The following is a 17,479-nucleotide window of genomic DNA, read 5'->3' as shown; positions in this document are numbered from 1 at the left end:
GAACATCAAACCATTGATATTCAACAGGTGTTGAAATTCAAACCATAATTGTCAATAACATATTATTAATTTATTAACCTGTACAATTAACCTGTTTTCATATTGTTTCAGTTGCTGGAGAGGTTGATGATGTTGAAACAGTTAAGGTGATGGAGGGAGGTGTTCTCAATCTGCATCCTGGACTTGAAGATCTAAAGGGAGATGTTCAGATACTGTGGACATTTCAAAGTGGGAGACAAAATGCTCGTGTTGCACAGATGCATCAAGGGAAAATTTACACTCATTATGACATGAGATTCACAGGTAGAGTGCTGTTAGACCAAAACATGGGGATATTAACCATTACGGACATCAGGACAAATGAATCTGGACTGTATGAAGCCTTAGTCATTATCAACACAGACATCAAAGGACGGAAATACAAAGTTCATGTTTTTGGTAAGTTACAGCTGTAACTTCTATTGAAAAATTAAAGTATGATTATAAGTGATTTGGTTCCATAGTGATTATTTCACTGCAAATCTGGCCTCTTTTAAGGAGATATGACTTTAAGGTGATGTGCATGTTTGCTTTTGTCTTAAAGCACCTGTCTCTGTACCTGCCATCATGAGCAGCTCATCAGTTAGTGTTCAACAATCGACAGGTCTGTCTTTATGATTTCTATATGTAATAATACAATTTACCATGGACTTTACAATTTACTCAATTGTGCGTTTATAATTCGGCCTTTTTTCATAGAATTGAGATTATAACTTTCAATAGCATCTTGCAATTCTGAATGTGTATGTCATTTCAGTATTAAACAAAACAAAACAAAACACTGATTTGCTAGATGTGAACTGATGAAAAAAGTCAGAATTATGAGATTCAGAAAAAAAATTCAGAAGTAAACTTAGAATTCTGAAAAAAAAAGAGTCAGAACTGCAAGAATTTTGCGATAAAAGTCAGAATTACAACATGTAAACTTACAATCTATGGAAAAGTCTAAATTGCAAGATGTAAACTTAGAATTCTAAGGGAAAAGTCAGAACTATGAGACATAAATAAAAAAAATGAATTGAAAATGAATCTGAATTGTGAGGTGTAAACTTGGAGTTCTGGGAGGAACTAAGAACTGTGAGAAACAAACTTCAAATTCTGAGAAAAAAGTCAGAATTGTGAGACGTAAATGTAGAAATCTGAGAAAAAAGTCAGAATTGTGAGACGAAAATGCAGAATTCTGAGAAAAAAATCTAAACTGCGAGATGTAAATGTAGAATTCTGAGGAAAAAGTCAGAATTGTGAGACATAAATTTAGAATTCTGAGAAAAAAAGTCAAAATTGTGAGATGTAAATTTAGAATTCTGAGAAAAATGTTCAGGGAAAATAAGTCCTACAAAAAGATTTTTGTTTTTATTCCAATGTGTAAGTAAGCTTCCATTAAATGATTCCAAAACTTCTTCAACAATGATTAAATCCCTTTGAGTAGTTTTAACACAATGCAGTGTGTGGGACTCTTTTTGTAAATTATGTTAGCAGTAGAAATGCCACTAATGGCTTTAATTTATTTCAGGTACACAACAGGAAATGGGGGAAATATGCTCTGTGTACTGCACTGTGAAAAATGATCGAGACGTGTCTATCTTTTGGTATAAAGGGAGTGAAATGCTGAATCAGACCAGCAATCCTGATCTCAGCATCAACCTCAGTTTACCATTAGAGCTTCATTATAATGATTTAGAGACCTACAGCTGTACTGCTGCAAATCCAGTGAACAACAAAACCGTCCGTCTTCACATGAAAGACATCTGCCCACGACAGGAAGGTATGAGACCTCTTTTTCTGCCATAATAACCTTTGTGCAGCATTTTCACAGAGACATTTAATAGCACACAGAAGACGTTTATGAATAAGTCTATTCTCTTTCAGTTTGTCTGGATCACTGTGGCATCACCGAGGCTCTGATTCGTTTGGTTCTGTCTGGTCTGTTGGGAATCGCCACTGTTGTATTTCTTGTTGAACATTTGAGGTTCTGCTCATCTCAGAAAAGAGCTGCTTCTTCTGTGTGCTGATGATACTTTTGTGAGATTTGATGTAGTTACCTTTTCCATTTTCACTCATAAAAATATACTTTGATTCTGTTGTATTTTATAACTGTGAACAAGTTTCTATTTAACAAAAACAACAAATAAGCTCTGTAATATGTACAGTAGTGTCATATATTTAGAATATGTACTCCGGGAAAAAATAATTTCTGTTATAACAAAGGAGCTTCTGTGTGGTCTGTGTATGTAAAAATATATTATTTAATTTAACAATGAAACAAATTAAAGTAATTTTAAGGTAGAAATAGTTCCTTAACTCATTGGTTAACCAGTGTTTAACTAGTGCCCATGTTTAAAGCACTTTAGAACAACACACACCAACACTACATTTGAGCGGGTGAGGTGAGGCATGGGGTCTTCCTTTTTTTTTTTTTTTTTCTCACACCCCTGTTCTCTGTTCTCTGTCCAGGGCTGGGGGCTGTGAGGACGAGTTGGCCATCCGGTCGGGGTCTGGGCTGGTGGTCTTCTCTGCTGCTGCGGGGAACCGGGGTGGTCTTCCTGTCTCCACGCCAGAGTGAAGGGGGTTCAGCTCCGGGAGCTGGCGCTGATTGCCCCTCTGGGGGTAGTGGTGCCTGGATCCAGGAGTATAGAGTACAAATGGGGAGTGTGATTGTGGGTACCGTGTCCATTTTTGTGTGTCTACATGTGGGGCGAGTGCGTGAATATTTGTTGTGTGCATGAGGGTGGGAACGTATGCTTGAGTATATGTGTGCCTGTTTGTCTATGTCCATGTGGCAGGTTAGGCCTTAAACTCCATCTCACTCATCATCTCAGGCCCCCCCACCCCACCACCACGCCCTGCCGGTGGAGGACTCGCTCCGGGCGGGATGCTCGGGTGAGCGCTGGCCCACTCTCGGCGGTCGCTTGGCGGGGCCTGGCCCTCCTGGCTTTGCTGGGCCCTGGCTAGGGGGTGGGGGGCCTTGGATCGCCGGGCCCAGGGGCCGGTCTGCTCTGGTGTGGCCGGCTGCCGGCGGAGCCTGCGGGCTTGCCGCCGCGGCCCCCTGGGACGTCTGCATGGTGGCTGCCGGATGATCCCCCTCCGGGCTCTCCTCTGCCCTTTTCTGGGTGGGGGCCGCGGTTTTCTCTGCGGTGGTTCTCCTGGGACTCTCGTGCCAGGGGGCCTCCGGATGTTCGGGGCCCGGGTCTCCCCATGTCTGCTTCATACCTTGCGGGCGGGGCTGCGGTTCCCCACACACACTATTAAACATTTACATAGAAGAACCTTATGAACACAAACGCGCTCACACACACACAGGTGTGCACACAGGTGTACACACAAGCATTCACATTGGTGTAAAAACAGGTGCTCACAGACACACACTGTCTTGATCTGCTGTCGCTTCAAAACACATTTTGTAATATTAGTTATGTGTGCTGCACAATAACATTTAACATTTAGTATACACTGTGATTCATATAGATGTTGGTTGTTGCTGCAGTTTCTCTGCTGTTGTGTCTTCTGTTGTTTTCTCTTTTTGTCAGCAGGTATGGAAGCAGATTATCTTTTTTTTTTTTTTTTTTTTTTTTTTTTTTTTTTCTCTCTCTCTCTATCCTCCTTCTCTTTTTTTCTTTCCTTCTCTCTCTCTCTCCCCCCCTCTTCTGTTGACTTTCTCCCCAATTTTTATTTTTTTTTATTTTATTTTTTCTCTCCTGTTTTCTCTGTCCCCCGGTCTTGTCTGTCATAGTATGGTTAAATGAAAAGGTATATAAAATTAAATTAATTAATTAATTACATAAAAAAAAAAAAGGCTGTGAATGATGATAACATAGCTACACATACACACTGTCATGTGTTATCTGTGTTACTGACAGGCCGGAAAAAAAAAAAAAAAAAAAAAAAAAAAAAAAAACTAGTGCCCATGTTCACTTTTTATAGTGTATATACCATTGCTGCACTTTTTTGTTGGTAGACAATATACACAAAATGTTTTTCCATACATTGTACTTGTAACACATCTCACAGCTAGCTAATTTAGGGACACTAATAAAAAAAATCTCTCTTGTTTTTCCCTGTATATGTTTACTTTCTGTCACAAGACATTTAGCGATCACACATACTGTAAGTAACAGAATGGAACGCATTTAAGAAGATGAAAAAGGGTTTATTTAATAATTTTTTTTTCGTTTACATTTTTTTTGGTTCTGCTTCCGTCTTCTGATCCAATCAGTTGACAATTCTCCATAACCAGCTTTAATCTGAAGACATTCTGTTGTTTGATAATACACTGTGGTTAATGACTTTGTTCAATGTATAAATATGTTGAAAGTATAAATAAATACAAACAATGCACATAATCAAACCTTACAGTGCTACTCACATACATTCATACAGTAACAACAATCGCATACAGTAACAAACAATATCTTGGTCCAAAAACCAACAGCTTATATAAATAAATAAGTCATAAAATTGCTTTTCAGAGACAACAATCTTGAATCTCCACTGGTAAGATGGGTTTGATGATCCCAAACTCATCGGCTGATTTTTAAATGGAAAACACTCCCTCTTACTGTCAGACTGAAATAAATGTTTACATTTAATATATATATATTTTTAAAAATCAACAGAATTAGCTTACTACTCAGAGATCACAAAAGCTACAATAAACTCTGTCATTGTATATGACAAGTTAATGGCGAGAATGTGCTACAGTATCTGTATGAATACTTAAAAACGAATAAATATTTCAGCTACCCATTTATATGCCTTTAGAGGCCAAAATTAATTAAGTGTGCTTTTATAGAAATGTGCCTTTTGTGGAAATAAGTGTTTCTTTGCAAACTAATTACATAAAACAAATGGGTATTTTTTTAGTGTACAATGGTGCTACAAATAAAAGCAACAATTAAAATGATTATTTAGCCATTCCTACTGATGCTGAACTACTAGATTAAACAGAATTTCTAATCCTTTGGCTCCATCTAGTGGACATTCAGTGCTTGGAGCTTTAATAATTGTGCATAATTATGTGTAATAATGCTAAAAGAATTTTAAAATGACAAACGGGACACTTTATGGTCTTGTGGAGTTCAAGGACACATAAGCATTGTTATAATTAACAGCTGTTGTGCCAGTAGCTGCTGAGTCAACTGGGATCTCTTGGGAAAACAGCACCAGTGGTTACAATTCTCAGTGAATCAGACATTTTGATTCCTTATAGTCAACCCGTCTTGTTATTACATTCAGTTTAGTCCTGCACTGGATGAGCTTGCAATAATACAGTAACTATAAGTATCTTTCAACATCTCTTTGGGATCTGTGCCTCCTGCTGGCTTCAGGGTCTGATTCTTGGGCTCTGTAAGTTAATAGAAAAACACAATTAGATTAAAGTATAATTAATCTATAACAACTTCAGGGTTATAATATCCAACCATTCCATTGTCACTGCACAATAAAATTACACCATCCTGCTAAATATTTGCTGGATAAAATCCAGTGCTTGTTTCTTACTAATGAAGACATTATTCTTGTCTTCCTCTGTGCCATTTTCACATGTATGAATGATCCTGAAGACATTATTTGATGCCTAATCCTGATTTTAAGGCTAGAACTATACAGAAACATAAGCCAGATGTTTTATGTTTCAACTGCGGATGTTTTACTGCATCCAAACAGCAACTTACAATTGCAGATTAAAATAAAAAAAGAAAGAACGAAAGAAAAAAAAGGCTTATTTATTTTTATTAAATTAGGTCTCTAACATTAAATTGAGTATTTTAATTTTTTCTACTACTATGCTGACTATAAGTTAAATACATTTTTAAACACTTATTTTTGTCATTATAACTTTTGACATTTGACTGCTTCTGTTATTTTACAATAAAGATTATACATTTATCTTTTTTAAAATATCTTCAATAATAAATTTTATTACGATTTTTGAATGCAGCATCATCAAATTATGTATATATATATATATATATATATATATATATTTGCAAATCAGCGGAATTTCTTTTAAAAATTCTATTTTCAATGAATTTTAAGACATATAAGACAGGTTAAGATAAATTGCTCTGCAATGATACTTGCCTTTTGCGTTTCGAATAAATGACAGCGCCAATGATGACCACTAAAGCGAGGACCACTAAAACAACGCCCACAGCACCTACACTTATCCCTGCAGTAGAGTCACTGTACTTGGCAGAAGATGTTTTTTCTGGGTTGATGGTACTGAGTGGAGGCTCTGTAATGGACAACGAGAACAAAAACTGTGAGTGAATTCTTACAAATAACTGTAATAAATATACACAGATTTTCACAATTTAGGTTAAAATGCATATGCACAAGGGGAGGAGTACTAGGTTAATGCTTTAGATGGTAAATAGTTTAGAGAAAAGCAATGTAAAATAAGTTCATTATTTTCATTTAAAGTGAATCAAAAGTTATAAATAATAAAATATTATAAACTACATAAAACAATTAAAACAAACACACATACAAGTAATATGAGGATCATCATATTTGAAGTTCTGTGGTATCTTAGATTAAAATCCCCTGTTCTAAATCACCCAAATAACAAAGATGCTCAAGTGAGTTTCTGATTATTTGTGAGCCCTCAAGATCAGTCTGCACACAGCAATTCGGATATTAATCGATTAATATCCGCACTTAAACGGCAACATTTTGTCAGGTCTACATGAAAGTTTGTTTTGACGATCTTTCCTTTTCTAGTTCACGACTACAGTTGTTGCTTGCGTCATATTTTGGTGCATAAGCTTGAGTAATCTGTTGTACAGAATAACAAAACAACGTAGTAGAGCTACTGTAAGTCAGTTTCGACTCGGTGCTCTCTGTCAAGTCCGCGCTCAGGCACTAGTAAAGTTCGGATCATTTTACCGACTCGGACCTTTGAGTCTCGTTCAGCAAAATGAACGAATCTTTTTTCGAGTCATTTCGTTAATTTCATTCCTTTTACCAAAATATAATTAAAATGTTACCTGTTACCTCCCTAACACATCTACTGCTTACACAGACTTTGATCACACTTAAAACAAAACAAAACTATAATGCTATAAGAAACAAAAAAGATTAATTCATTGTTTTCCTGAGTTTTTAGTCTATGATTAGCTCACCTCACCTATTATCTGACAAGTTTTCTGGTTTGAGTCCTTCGTTTATCACCTGACAGCCCCATATGGTGAACGAATGACTCTAAATACCCGAAGACTCGAAACAAGTGAACTAATTCCAGTACAGAACCTAATAGGATGTTGCGCATGCGCGACTGAACGAATCACTCCCCGAGACGACTCGTTCGTCCCGAGTCACATTAAAGATTTGTTCAAAATGAACGAACCGTTCAAGAACGACCCATCACTATCACGCACCTCCCCTCATGACGCAACTTTACAGCACAACACGCCACAAGTTTGTCGCAACACAACACGCCACATAGGTTACTTGAGTTCAGTCATTGATTGTGTTGAATCATAACTTTCTTCGTTATTCTACTTATGCGGCTAAATATGCACAAATATCCTTCATTTTATGCTTTCCTAAGTTTTTAAATGCCCGTATACTTCAGAATGGCTCAAAATGAACAATTATTTATCATAACTGGCAAAATATATGCGACTGTCCTCTTGCTGTCCTGCGAAGTTATAATGATGCAACTACTACAACGCATTTCGTAAGACAGTGCGCGATACTCTAGACAATCAAAGACAATGCGACATGCTAGAATAACACTTACGATGAACAGAAACATTGTAAATCTTGTTTCCGTGCCATTTGCTGCTCGGTTTGCGGACTTCGTAAACCCCTGTTTGGTTGTAGTTGACGTTTATCAGGCTCAGTGACACATTCTCCCCATCGGATTTAAGTGAAACTTCGGATCTCCACTTCTGTTCACAATCTCCGTTATGGCAGATTATCTGCGCTATCAGTTCCTTCGAGGATTCTTTGCGACGGAAAAGTAAAATCTGTGGGTTTTCGTCCCACTTCTCAATGTGAATAGAGATGGTGAGGTTTCCTCCTTCAAGCACCGCTAGCGACTCAATTTCATCATCATCATCATCTTCAACATCACCAGCAGCAGTAGCAACAGCAGCACCAGCAGCAATGCCTTTAAAAAGTATTCATTGTAAATATATACAGTGTGCGAGTAAAGTTGACCGATCTTCAAATCAAATGTAACAAGTATAAATTAACCCGCTAGAGCACAGATGTCAAAATTCAGACTTACCAATGCAACACGTTAATACAACGAAAAGTATCATATTCGATATCTATAAAACAATTTAATACTGTTATAACTTAACCGGATGAACTGTAGTCTTAATCTATCACCAACGCGAATACCCAACTCACGTGGTGATGGAAAGTAAGACAATTTGGAACTGCTTGCTTACCCACGCCCACAAACATCACACCACCACAGACACCAAACCAGATGTGCTTTCAAGAATATTCAGCTTGGGAAATGATATTTCAGTGACTAACTCTTGAAATAATACATTTGGCACCTAAAAGTTCTCAGTAAGGGAATGGGAAGTGGTTTAGAATATACTGAAACAATTATAAATTAATGTTAAAATGATTAAAATCAATCAAATCTTAACAGATAATGTTAACAAATAAGTTTATGCATTTATTTATTTCATTCATTCAGAAAATGTGAAACATAGTTTGGTTTAAAATAAATATATTGTCAGTTTGGTTCCTTCCTCTTAAAACTGACGATGACGCAACGACAAACCAACTTAAGCTTTGATTTCATTTCACATGGGCTATTGTACCATTTGCTCGACCAGATATTTTTATTTTAAAAAAATAATGAATTTTTCAATGATCACTGAACTAGAAGTTTTTTAATTGTATATTGTTTTGTGTATTAGAGGCATTTATTTTTTTATACTAAATATATGCTCTTTACATTTGTGGTTTTTTGTCTTCTAAACAGCTTGTGTATGTTCTCATAATCAGGCAAAATTATGGGGTCGTCCAGGGTGACTAAAAGCAGATTACGTCAGGTTTTTGAAAGCATAAGAATGATCAAACACCATCTGCCATCTTGTGGTGGTTACCCGAATAGCAAACAAAAATTGTAGCATTAAAAAAATGAGTGCAACATAACCAAAAGAGGGTCACATTTTTATTTTTGTTTACATTTGTGTGCATTGTTTCACTCACCTGCACTTTCCTGCTAGTGCTGCAATGTTACAGGCTACTATGGAGGACTAGATATGCCACTTAAAATTAAAAGGAATTCATAATTTATTACATGAAACATGAAATTAAAAAAAAAAAAAAATTTACATTTTCATTTAATAAATAGACATACAAGAATGGTTCATTGTTGTTGTTTTTTGCATGGCACTTAAAGGGGTAGTTCACCCAAAAAAGAAAATTCTGTCATCATTAATTCATCCTCAAGTTTCTCCAAACCTGTATGAATTTCTTTCTTCTGCTGAACACAGTGTTTTGAAGAATGTGTTTAACCATCAGTTTCTGATCCCCTTTGACTTCCTCAGTATGGAAAAAATACTATGGAAATCAGTGGGGACCAACAACTGTTTAATTACCCACATTCTTAAAAATATCCACTTTTATGTTCAGCAGAAAAAGGAAATTCATACAGGTTTGGAGCAACTTGAGGATGAGTAAATGATAACAGAATTTTCATTTTCTTTTTTCCAATTTTCAAGTTTCTTTAATAAAACTTGATTTTACTCACTTGATTCAGCCTTTATTTTATTAAGGAATTAGTTAACTTCCAGAATAAATTTCCTTTTAATTTACCTACTCCTATGTCAACTAAGATGTTCATGTTTTTCTTTTGTAAGTCAAAAAGAAATAAAGGTTTTGGGGAAAACATTCCAGGATTTTTCTCTATATAGTGGACTAACAGTGGCCAGTGGGTCGAAGGTCCAAATTGCAATTTTAAATGCAGCTTTAAAGGGCTCAACATGATCCCAGTCAAATAACAAGGGTCTTATCTAGCCAAACAACTGGTCATTTAAAAAACAAAAAAAACGATGTACTTTTTAACCACAAATAGTTGTCTTGCATTAGCTCGACCTTGCACGTAGTCATATTGGAAAAGTCACGCGTGACATAGTACCGACCCAGTGTTCGCGCAGTGAACATGTGAAGAAAGTCAAACGCGCTTTACAAAAAAAGGTAAAACAATAATATCAGACGATTTTAAAGTTGGAGGAGAATTATGAGATGCAAATGTTTTTCTCTGTGTATGTTTAATTTCTGTTGTTACATAACAAGAATCAGTTTAGCAAAAACACATATTGTAACAGAAATGAAAGATTTTATTAATTCATTTTTATTGTTAATCTATTTTGGTTCTGCTTTCAACTTCCAATCCCATTAATTGACAATTTCACATAACCCATTTAAATCTGAAGACAATTTTTGTATGAATATTTTAAGATATACACTAAATGTCTTCAGCAACACTTTACATTACATTATAAATATCAATAAAATAAATACAAAAAGAATGCACAGACAATACAAACATCTTATAATGCTGCTCAGGATTCATAAAATAACAATAGTAAATAAAGCCTCAAGTGGCAGTTATCTTGGCCATCCAAATCAAACAGCTTATATTACAAAGAACATTTGCTTTTCAGATACAACAATGTTGAATCTCCACTGGTCGGTTTGAAGAAACAGCTTATGAAAATACGTGCTTGACTCTTGCACTGTCATTGTTTATGATAAGTTAATGACAAGAGAATGTGCTACAGTTTCCGTATAAACACTAAAAATGGAAATAATTCAGCTACCCATTGATATATCTTTATATGCCAAAATAAAATAAGTGTGCTTTTCACAGAAATGTACTTTATAGAATAGAAATATTATTCTATATATATTATATCAAGATATATATATATATATATATATATATATATATATATATATATATATATATATATATATATAATATATATATATAATCATGTCTGGCAACTTGACAAACGTGCATTTAGTTAATTATGAAATAAAAATAAGTTAAATGATCAATAAGTATTTTTCAAATTGCCTATTTCTAATTATATGACATAAAGGAGGTATTTTTAGTTTACAGTGGTGCTACAAATAAAAGCAACAGCTATTTAGCCATTCATACTGATCCAAAATAATTATATTAAACAGGATTTCTAAACCTTTGGCTCCATCTAGTGGACATTCTTCAGTGCTTGGAGCCCTAATAATCATGCTAAAATAAATCATAAAATGACGAACAGGACACCCTGGTCTTGTGGAGTTCAAAGACACATAAGCATTGACAGCTATTAACAGCTGTTATGCCAGTAGCTGCCGCTCAATGGCATTAGTCACCTGGGATCTCTTGGGAAAACAGCACCAGCGTCCCAGCGGCAGCACGAGTGGTTACATTCCTCAGTGAATGAGACGAAATTTTGATTCCTTATAGTCAACCTGTCTTGTTATTCCATTCAGTTTAGTCCTGCACTGGATGAGCTTGCAATAATACAGTAACTATAAGTAACTTGCAAAATCTCTTTGGGATCTGTGCCTCATGCTGGCTTCAGTGTCTGACTCCTGGGGCGCTTTGTGTGTTTTATTTGCCTGTAAGTTAATAAAAACAAAAACAAAAACAAAAAAAAACACAATTACATTAAAGTATAATTAAACTATAACTACTTTAGGGTTACAATCATCCTGCTAAATATTTGCTGGATTAAATCCAGCATTTGTTTCTTACTAATGAAGACATTTTTCTTTTAAAATAAATTAAATTCTTTTAAAATCTATTTTCAATGTCATAAGACATCATAAGACAATGATACTTGCCTTTTTGTGTTTCCAATAAATGACAGCTCCAAGGATGACCGCTAAAGCGAGGACCACTAAAACGATGCACACAGTAACTGCACTTATTCCTGCAGTAGAGTCACTGTACTTGGCAGAAGATGTTTTTTCTGGGTTGATGGTACTGAGTGGAGGCTCTGTAATGGACAACGAGAACAAAACTGTGAATGAATTCTTATAAATAACTGTAATAAATATATATGGATTTTCATGATTTAGATTAAAATGCATATGCACAAGGTTAATGCTTTAGATGGTAAATAGTTTAGAAAAAAAAATGTAAAATAAGTTCATTATTTTCATTTAAAGTAAATCAAAAGTTATAAATAATAAAAAATTACAAACTACATAAAACAATTAATTAAAACAAACACACAAATAATACAAACATATAAATAATAATATGAGGATGATCATATTTGAAGTTCTGTGGCATCTGTTCCAAATCAACCAAACAACAAAGATGCTCAAGTGAGTTTCTGATTATTGTGAGCCCTCAAGATCAGTCCGCACACAGCAATCCGGGTATCAATCGATTATATTCCGCGCTTTTCGGCAATATTTTGTCAGGTCTACATGAAAGTTTGTTTTGACATACTTTTCTTTTCTAGTTCACGACTACAGTTGTATATTACTTTTTATTGCGTTATATTTTTGCTGCATATAAGCTTAGACTCGGTGCTCTCTGTCAGGTCCGCCCTCACGCACCTCCCCTCATGACGCAACTTTACAGCACAACACGCCACAAGTTTGTTGCAACACCTTCATGAACAAAAGGCATATAGGAAATAACATTAGGCTCATTTTAGATATTTTAGATTACCCAGAAATGGTAGAGGAGGGTGGACTCATGCTGTTTGTAGCATTTGACACCGTTGAACATCCATTCATTTTACAGTCTCTTAAAAAATTCGGTTTTGGTGTTTTTTTTTTCCTCAGCTATTAAAAGTCTATATAACAATAGTAATAGCTCAATTAGACTAACAGGTGGTATGTCTCCCAGATTCAATGTCTCTAGAGGCATCCGAAAAGGGTGCCCGGCTTCGCCTTACCTCTTTCTATTGGTAGCCCAGCTTTTGTCTGATCACATTAAATCAAGTGAAATAAACGGCATCAATATATTAGGTAGAGAGCTTATTATATCTCAACTGGCGGACGATACCACTCTCTTTCTTAGAGATGAAAATCAAGTCTCTGTTGCAATAAATACTATAGAAAAATTTTCCATGGCCTCTGGCTTAAGGCTGAATATCAATAAGTGTGAAATCATGTCCATTAAGGACTGCATGAAATCTTCCATTTGTAGTATTCCAATCAAAAATGAACTTGTTCACTTAGGTATCACAATTACCAAGGACCAACAAAAAAGGGCTTCATTGAACTTCAACCCTATTATTCAAAGAACTAAAAAAAAGCTGAACCAATGGCTGTTACGGGATCTCTCCCTCAGAGGCAGAACCCTACTGTCTAAGGCAGAAGGTTTATCACGGTTGACATATCCAGCTCTATCTCTGTATGTGACCAAAAAACATATTACTGAGATTGACAAGCTACTCTTTAACTTCTTATGGAAAAACAGAACTCATCATGTGAAGAAATCTGTTCTAACAAATGACTATGAAAAGGGTGGATTAAATTTTATTGATTTCTGTACTCTTAATAATACTTTTAAAGTAAATTGGTTAAAACATTTCTTTAAAAACCCTAATTCTATTTGGAATGTCATACCCTGTCATATTCTGTCAAAACTGGGTGGGTTGAGCTTTTTCTTAACCTGTAATTACAATATTGATAAAGTCCCGATAAAAATGTCATCCTTTCACCGCCAGGCCTTCCTTTCATGGTCTCTTATTTTCAAGCATAACTTTTCGCCCAACAAATATTATATATGGAACAACAAAGACATACTGTTTAAATGTTACGGGGAGAGAGAGGCGAGAGGCGAGCGGATCCACTTGCGAGCTTTTATTGGGACGAGACAAAGACATGGTCGTACAGGCAGGGTCAAACAACAATAGCAGACAGGTTTAACGTAGGCGATGCACAATAGAAGTCCGTGAAACAGGCGAGGGTCGATCCGTGGCAAACGTAATCCGTAAGGGGCTGGGCTAGGAGAATAAACCAAAAAACAAGAGCGATAGTCCGAAAAGGCAGGCGGCAGTACAGTCGAGAACGGGGAGCCAGGCGAGGGGAATAAACACTGGGAACTAGGAAACGCTAAACAAAAGAACACAATAACAACTCACAATACTCCGTGGTTTGCATGGGGAAAGTCCGGGGTTTTTATAGAGCTGCTGATTGGTCACATGAATAGACGCAATCAGCGTGATGCATGGCGGGAGATGTAGTCCGGGGAGTGGTACAAGAGTCAGCGTGTAATGATGGGGTGAGAGTGACATCTGGTGGCGGGCGGACAGCGGGACACCGACCAGATTCGTGACATAGCCCCCCCCCAAGGAGCGGCTTCCAGACGCTCTAAGGGAACAACAGTCCAGGGGAGCGGTGGGGTGGGAGCGAGACAGGGCAAGGGCTGGAGGGCCAGGTCCATGTGGGGGGCCCAGTGATTGAGGCAGGACCGACAGAGCAAGTACCCTCCAGGGCGGAGCAGGAGCCCTCCAGGGCGGAGGCGGAGGAGGAGCCCTCCAGGGCGGAGGCGGAGCAGGAGCCCTCCAGGGCGGAGGCGGATCAGGAGGCGCAGGAGCCCTCCAGGGCGGAGGCGGATCAGGAGGCGCAGGAGCCCTCCAGGGCGGAGCCGAAGGCGGAGGAGGAGGTGCAGGAGCCCTCCAGGGCGGAGCCGAAGGCGGAGGAGGAGGCGCAGGAGCCCTCCAGGGCGGAGGCGGAGCAGGAGGCGCAGGAGCCCTCCAGGGCGGAACAGGAGGCGCCAGGGCCCTCCAGGGCTGAGAAGGAACCTGTGTCATGGACTGGGACCTGGGGAGAGCAGGGATAGAGGAGGCAGAGAGAATAAGGGGAGAAGCAGAGAGACCACAGGATAACGCCGCCTCCCTAGGAGGATCCACAGCCGAAGCTGACACCTCAGGAGGCATTGGCGCGGCTTCTCCGACAGGGAAGGCCTCCGGAGCAGACTTGAGACCAGACGGGACCTCCGGAGCAGACTTGAGACCAGACGGGACCTCCGGGAGCTCTGGAGCAGGAAACCGCATTATGGCCTGGGACCTAGGTACAGCAGAGACAGAGGAGGCAGACAGAATAAGGGGAGAAGCAGAGAGGTTGTAGAGGGATGCCGCCTCCGTGGGAGGATCTACAGCCAAGGCTGACACCTCAGGAGGCATTGGCATGGCTTCTCCAAGTGAGGGGAGCTCTGGAGCAGATTTGAGATCAGACGGGAGCTCTGGAGCAGACTTGAGAACAGATGTGACCTCTGGAGTGTAATGTGCGGCCCACATACTGAGAATGGTGATCGTCATCACACTGGCCGACATAATGTGACTTGACTCTGGGCGGTCAGACGAGATGTGGTGAGGTTCTGGACAAATAGACGAGACGTGACGGGGCTCTGGGCGGTCAGGCGGGACGTGGCTAGACTCTGGGCCGTCAGGCGGGACGTGGCTAGACTCTGGGCCGTCAGGCGGGACGTGGCTAGACTCTGGGCCGTCAGGCGGGACGTGGCTAGACTCTGGGCCGTCAGGCGGGACGTGGCTAGACTCTGGGCCGTCAGGCGGGACGTGGCTAGACTCTGGGCCGTCAGGCGGGACGTGGCTAGACTCTGGGCCGTCAGGCGGGACGTGGCTAGACTCTGGGCCGTCAGCAACCTGACCTGGCTCGTGAAGATCAGTTGTGGCTTGACCTGGTTCATGGAGATCGGCTGTGACTTGACCTGATTCGTGAAGATCAGTAGTGACCTGATTTGACTCATGGAGATCAACGGTGACTTGACTTGGCTCATGGAGATCAGCAGTGACTTGATCTGACATGTGAAGACCAGCGGTGACTTGAACTGGCTTGTGAAGATCAATGACTTTACTTGACTCAGGAACCACGGCTGTGACGTTGCTTGACTCAGGAACGACCGCCTCAGGAAGGGCGGCCATGATGGGTGCAGACTCAGGAGCAGAAGACATGACGTGAACAGACTGTGACCTGACGGAGATGTCCTGAGCAGGCTGTGGCTTGACAGACGTGGTGTTAGCGGGCGCTGGCTTGACAGACGTGACGTTAGCGGGCGCTGGCTTGACGTTGCTGGACTTGGGAGCTTGACTGGACTTGGGAGCTTGACTGGACTTGGGAGCTTGAGCTGTAGCCTGACTTGACTCCGGAGCAGCGGCCGAAGCTTGACTTGGCTCTGGAACAACAGCGGTAACGTGACTTGACTCAGGAACAACATGGCTTGACTCAGGAACGACAGCTGTAGCGTGACTTGACTCGTGGAGAATGACTGTGACTTGGCTTGACTCGTGGGGAACAGCTGTGACCTGGCTTGACTCGTGGGGCACAGCTGTGACCTGGCTTGACTCGTGGGGCACAGCTGTGACCTGGCTTGACTCGTGGGGCACAGCTGTGACCTGGCTTGACTCGTGGGGCACAGCTGTGACCTGGCTTGACTCGTGGGGCACAGCTGTGACCTGGCTTGACTCGTGGGGCACAGCTGTGACCTGGCTTGACTCTGTGTCTTGACTTGACTCCGGGGTAGCCGCCGCGGCATGAAGGAGCGCCATTTTAGCTGCCCATACCGTCACTAGAGGTGTGTCCAGCACGTGGGCCATCATGACCACAGGTGGCGTCCGGGTGCTGACCACAGGTTCAGGAATGGCGGCCATCTCTTGGAGTGGCTTGGAGACGGCGGCCATCTTGTGCGGTGGCTCTGGCGTGGCAGCCATCTTGTGCGGTGGCTCTGGCGTGGCAGCCATCTTGTGCGGTGGCTCTGGCGTGGCAGCCATCTTGTCAGTGCTTGGCTCAGGAAAGATGGCGGTAACTTGACTTGAGATAGGGGTGATAGCTCTGACTTGACTTGACACAGGAAACACAACTGCAATTTGACTTGACTTGGAAACTTGACTTGACTCAGGAAACACAGCTGCAACTTGACTTGACTTGGAAACTTGACTTGACTCAGGAAATACAGCTGTACCTTGACTTGACTTGGAAACTCGACTTGACTCAGGAAATGCAGCTGTAACTCCATATAGCTCAGGTATGGCAGCTGTGACGTGACGGAGCTCTGTTTCCGCCGCCATCTTGTGACCGGGCTCCGCCGTCGCCGCCATCTTGTGAGCGCGCGCCGGCGCTGCCGCCATCTTGTGAACGGGCCCCGCTGTCGCCGCCATAGCTTGAGCGCGCTCCTGCACGGCCGCCATCTCACGAGCGATCCAGGTGGCAAACGTGTTCGTGGGATCGTGCTCCAGCATGACCGCCAATTTACGAGCGGGACGCGCGGTCGCCATTGCCGCGTTGTCGCGTTCCCTCTGCGCGACCCCCACGGTGCACGGCGAACCCACACACAACAGTGCAAAGTTCAAAAACGCCTCGAGCGACGAACGCGGACCCTCGCGTCTCAATTGTGTGCGGAGGGGCTGGTTCACGCCGTCGCAAAAAATCTCAATTTTTATACAGTCCGGGAGAGTGGAATGGTTTGATA

At 40.4% G+C, this 17,479-nt stretch overlaps 2 protein-coding genes across 2 annotated transcripts; both read right to left on the bottom strand.

Moving 5' to 3' along the window:
* Positions 1-2,463: 2,463 nt before the first annotated feature.
* LOC127154896 (synapsin-1-like) lies at positions 2,464-3,247 on the bottom strand. Its single transcript, XM_051096778.1, has 2 exons — positions 2,874-3,247; positions 2,464-2,656 (listed from the first exon to the last, which is right to left on the bottom strand). Exons 1-2 carry the CDS (start codon positions 3,245-3,247, stop codon positions 2,464-2,466), a joined length of 567 nt encoding a protein of 188 aa, XP_050952735.1.
* Positions 3,248-4,180: 933 nt separating this feature from the next.
* si:rp71-80o10.4 (uncharacterized protein LOC100307105 homolog) lies at positions 4,181-8,436 on the bottom strand. Its single transcript, XM_051096892.1, has 4 exons — positions 8,273-8,436; positions 7,781-8,152; positions 6,118-6,271; positions 4,181-5,380 (listed from the first exon to the last, which is right to left on the bottom strand). The coding sequence occupies exons 1-4, from the start codon at positions 8,304-8,306 to the stop codon at positions 5,311-5,313; spliced, it is 630 nt and encodes a 209-aa protein (XP_050952849.1). The 5' UTR covers positions 8,307-8,436; the 3' UTR covers positions 4,181-5,310.
* Positions 8,437-17,479: the final 9,043 nt, after the last annotated feature.

This window comes from Labeo rohita, chromosome 23 (assembly GCF_022985175.1).
Source record: "Labeo rohita strain BAU-BD-2019 chromosome 23, IGBB_LRoh.1.0, whole genome shotgun sequence".
NCBI classification, from domain to species: domain Eukaryota; kingdom Metazoa; phylum Chordata; class Actinopteri; order Cypriniformes; family Cyprinidae; genus Labeo; species Labeo rohita.
The sequence above is the reverse complement of the archived record's forward strand: the minus strand, read 5'-3'. Positions and strand labels throughout refer to the sequence as shown.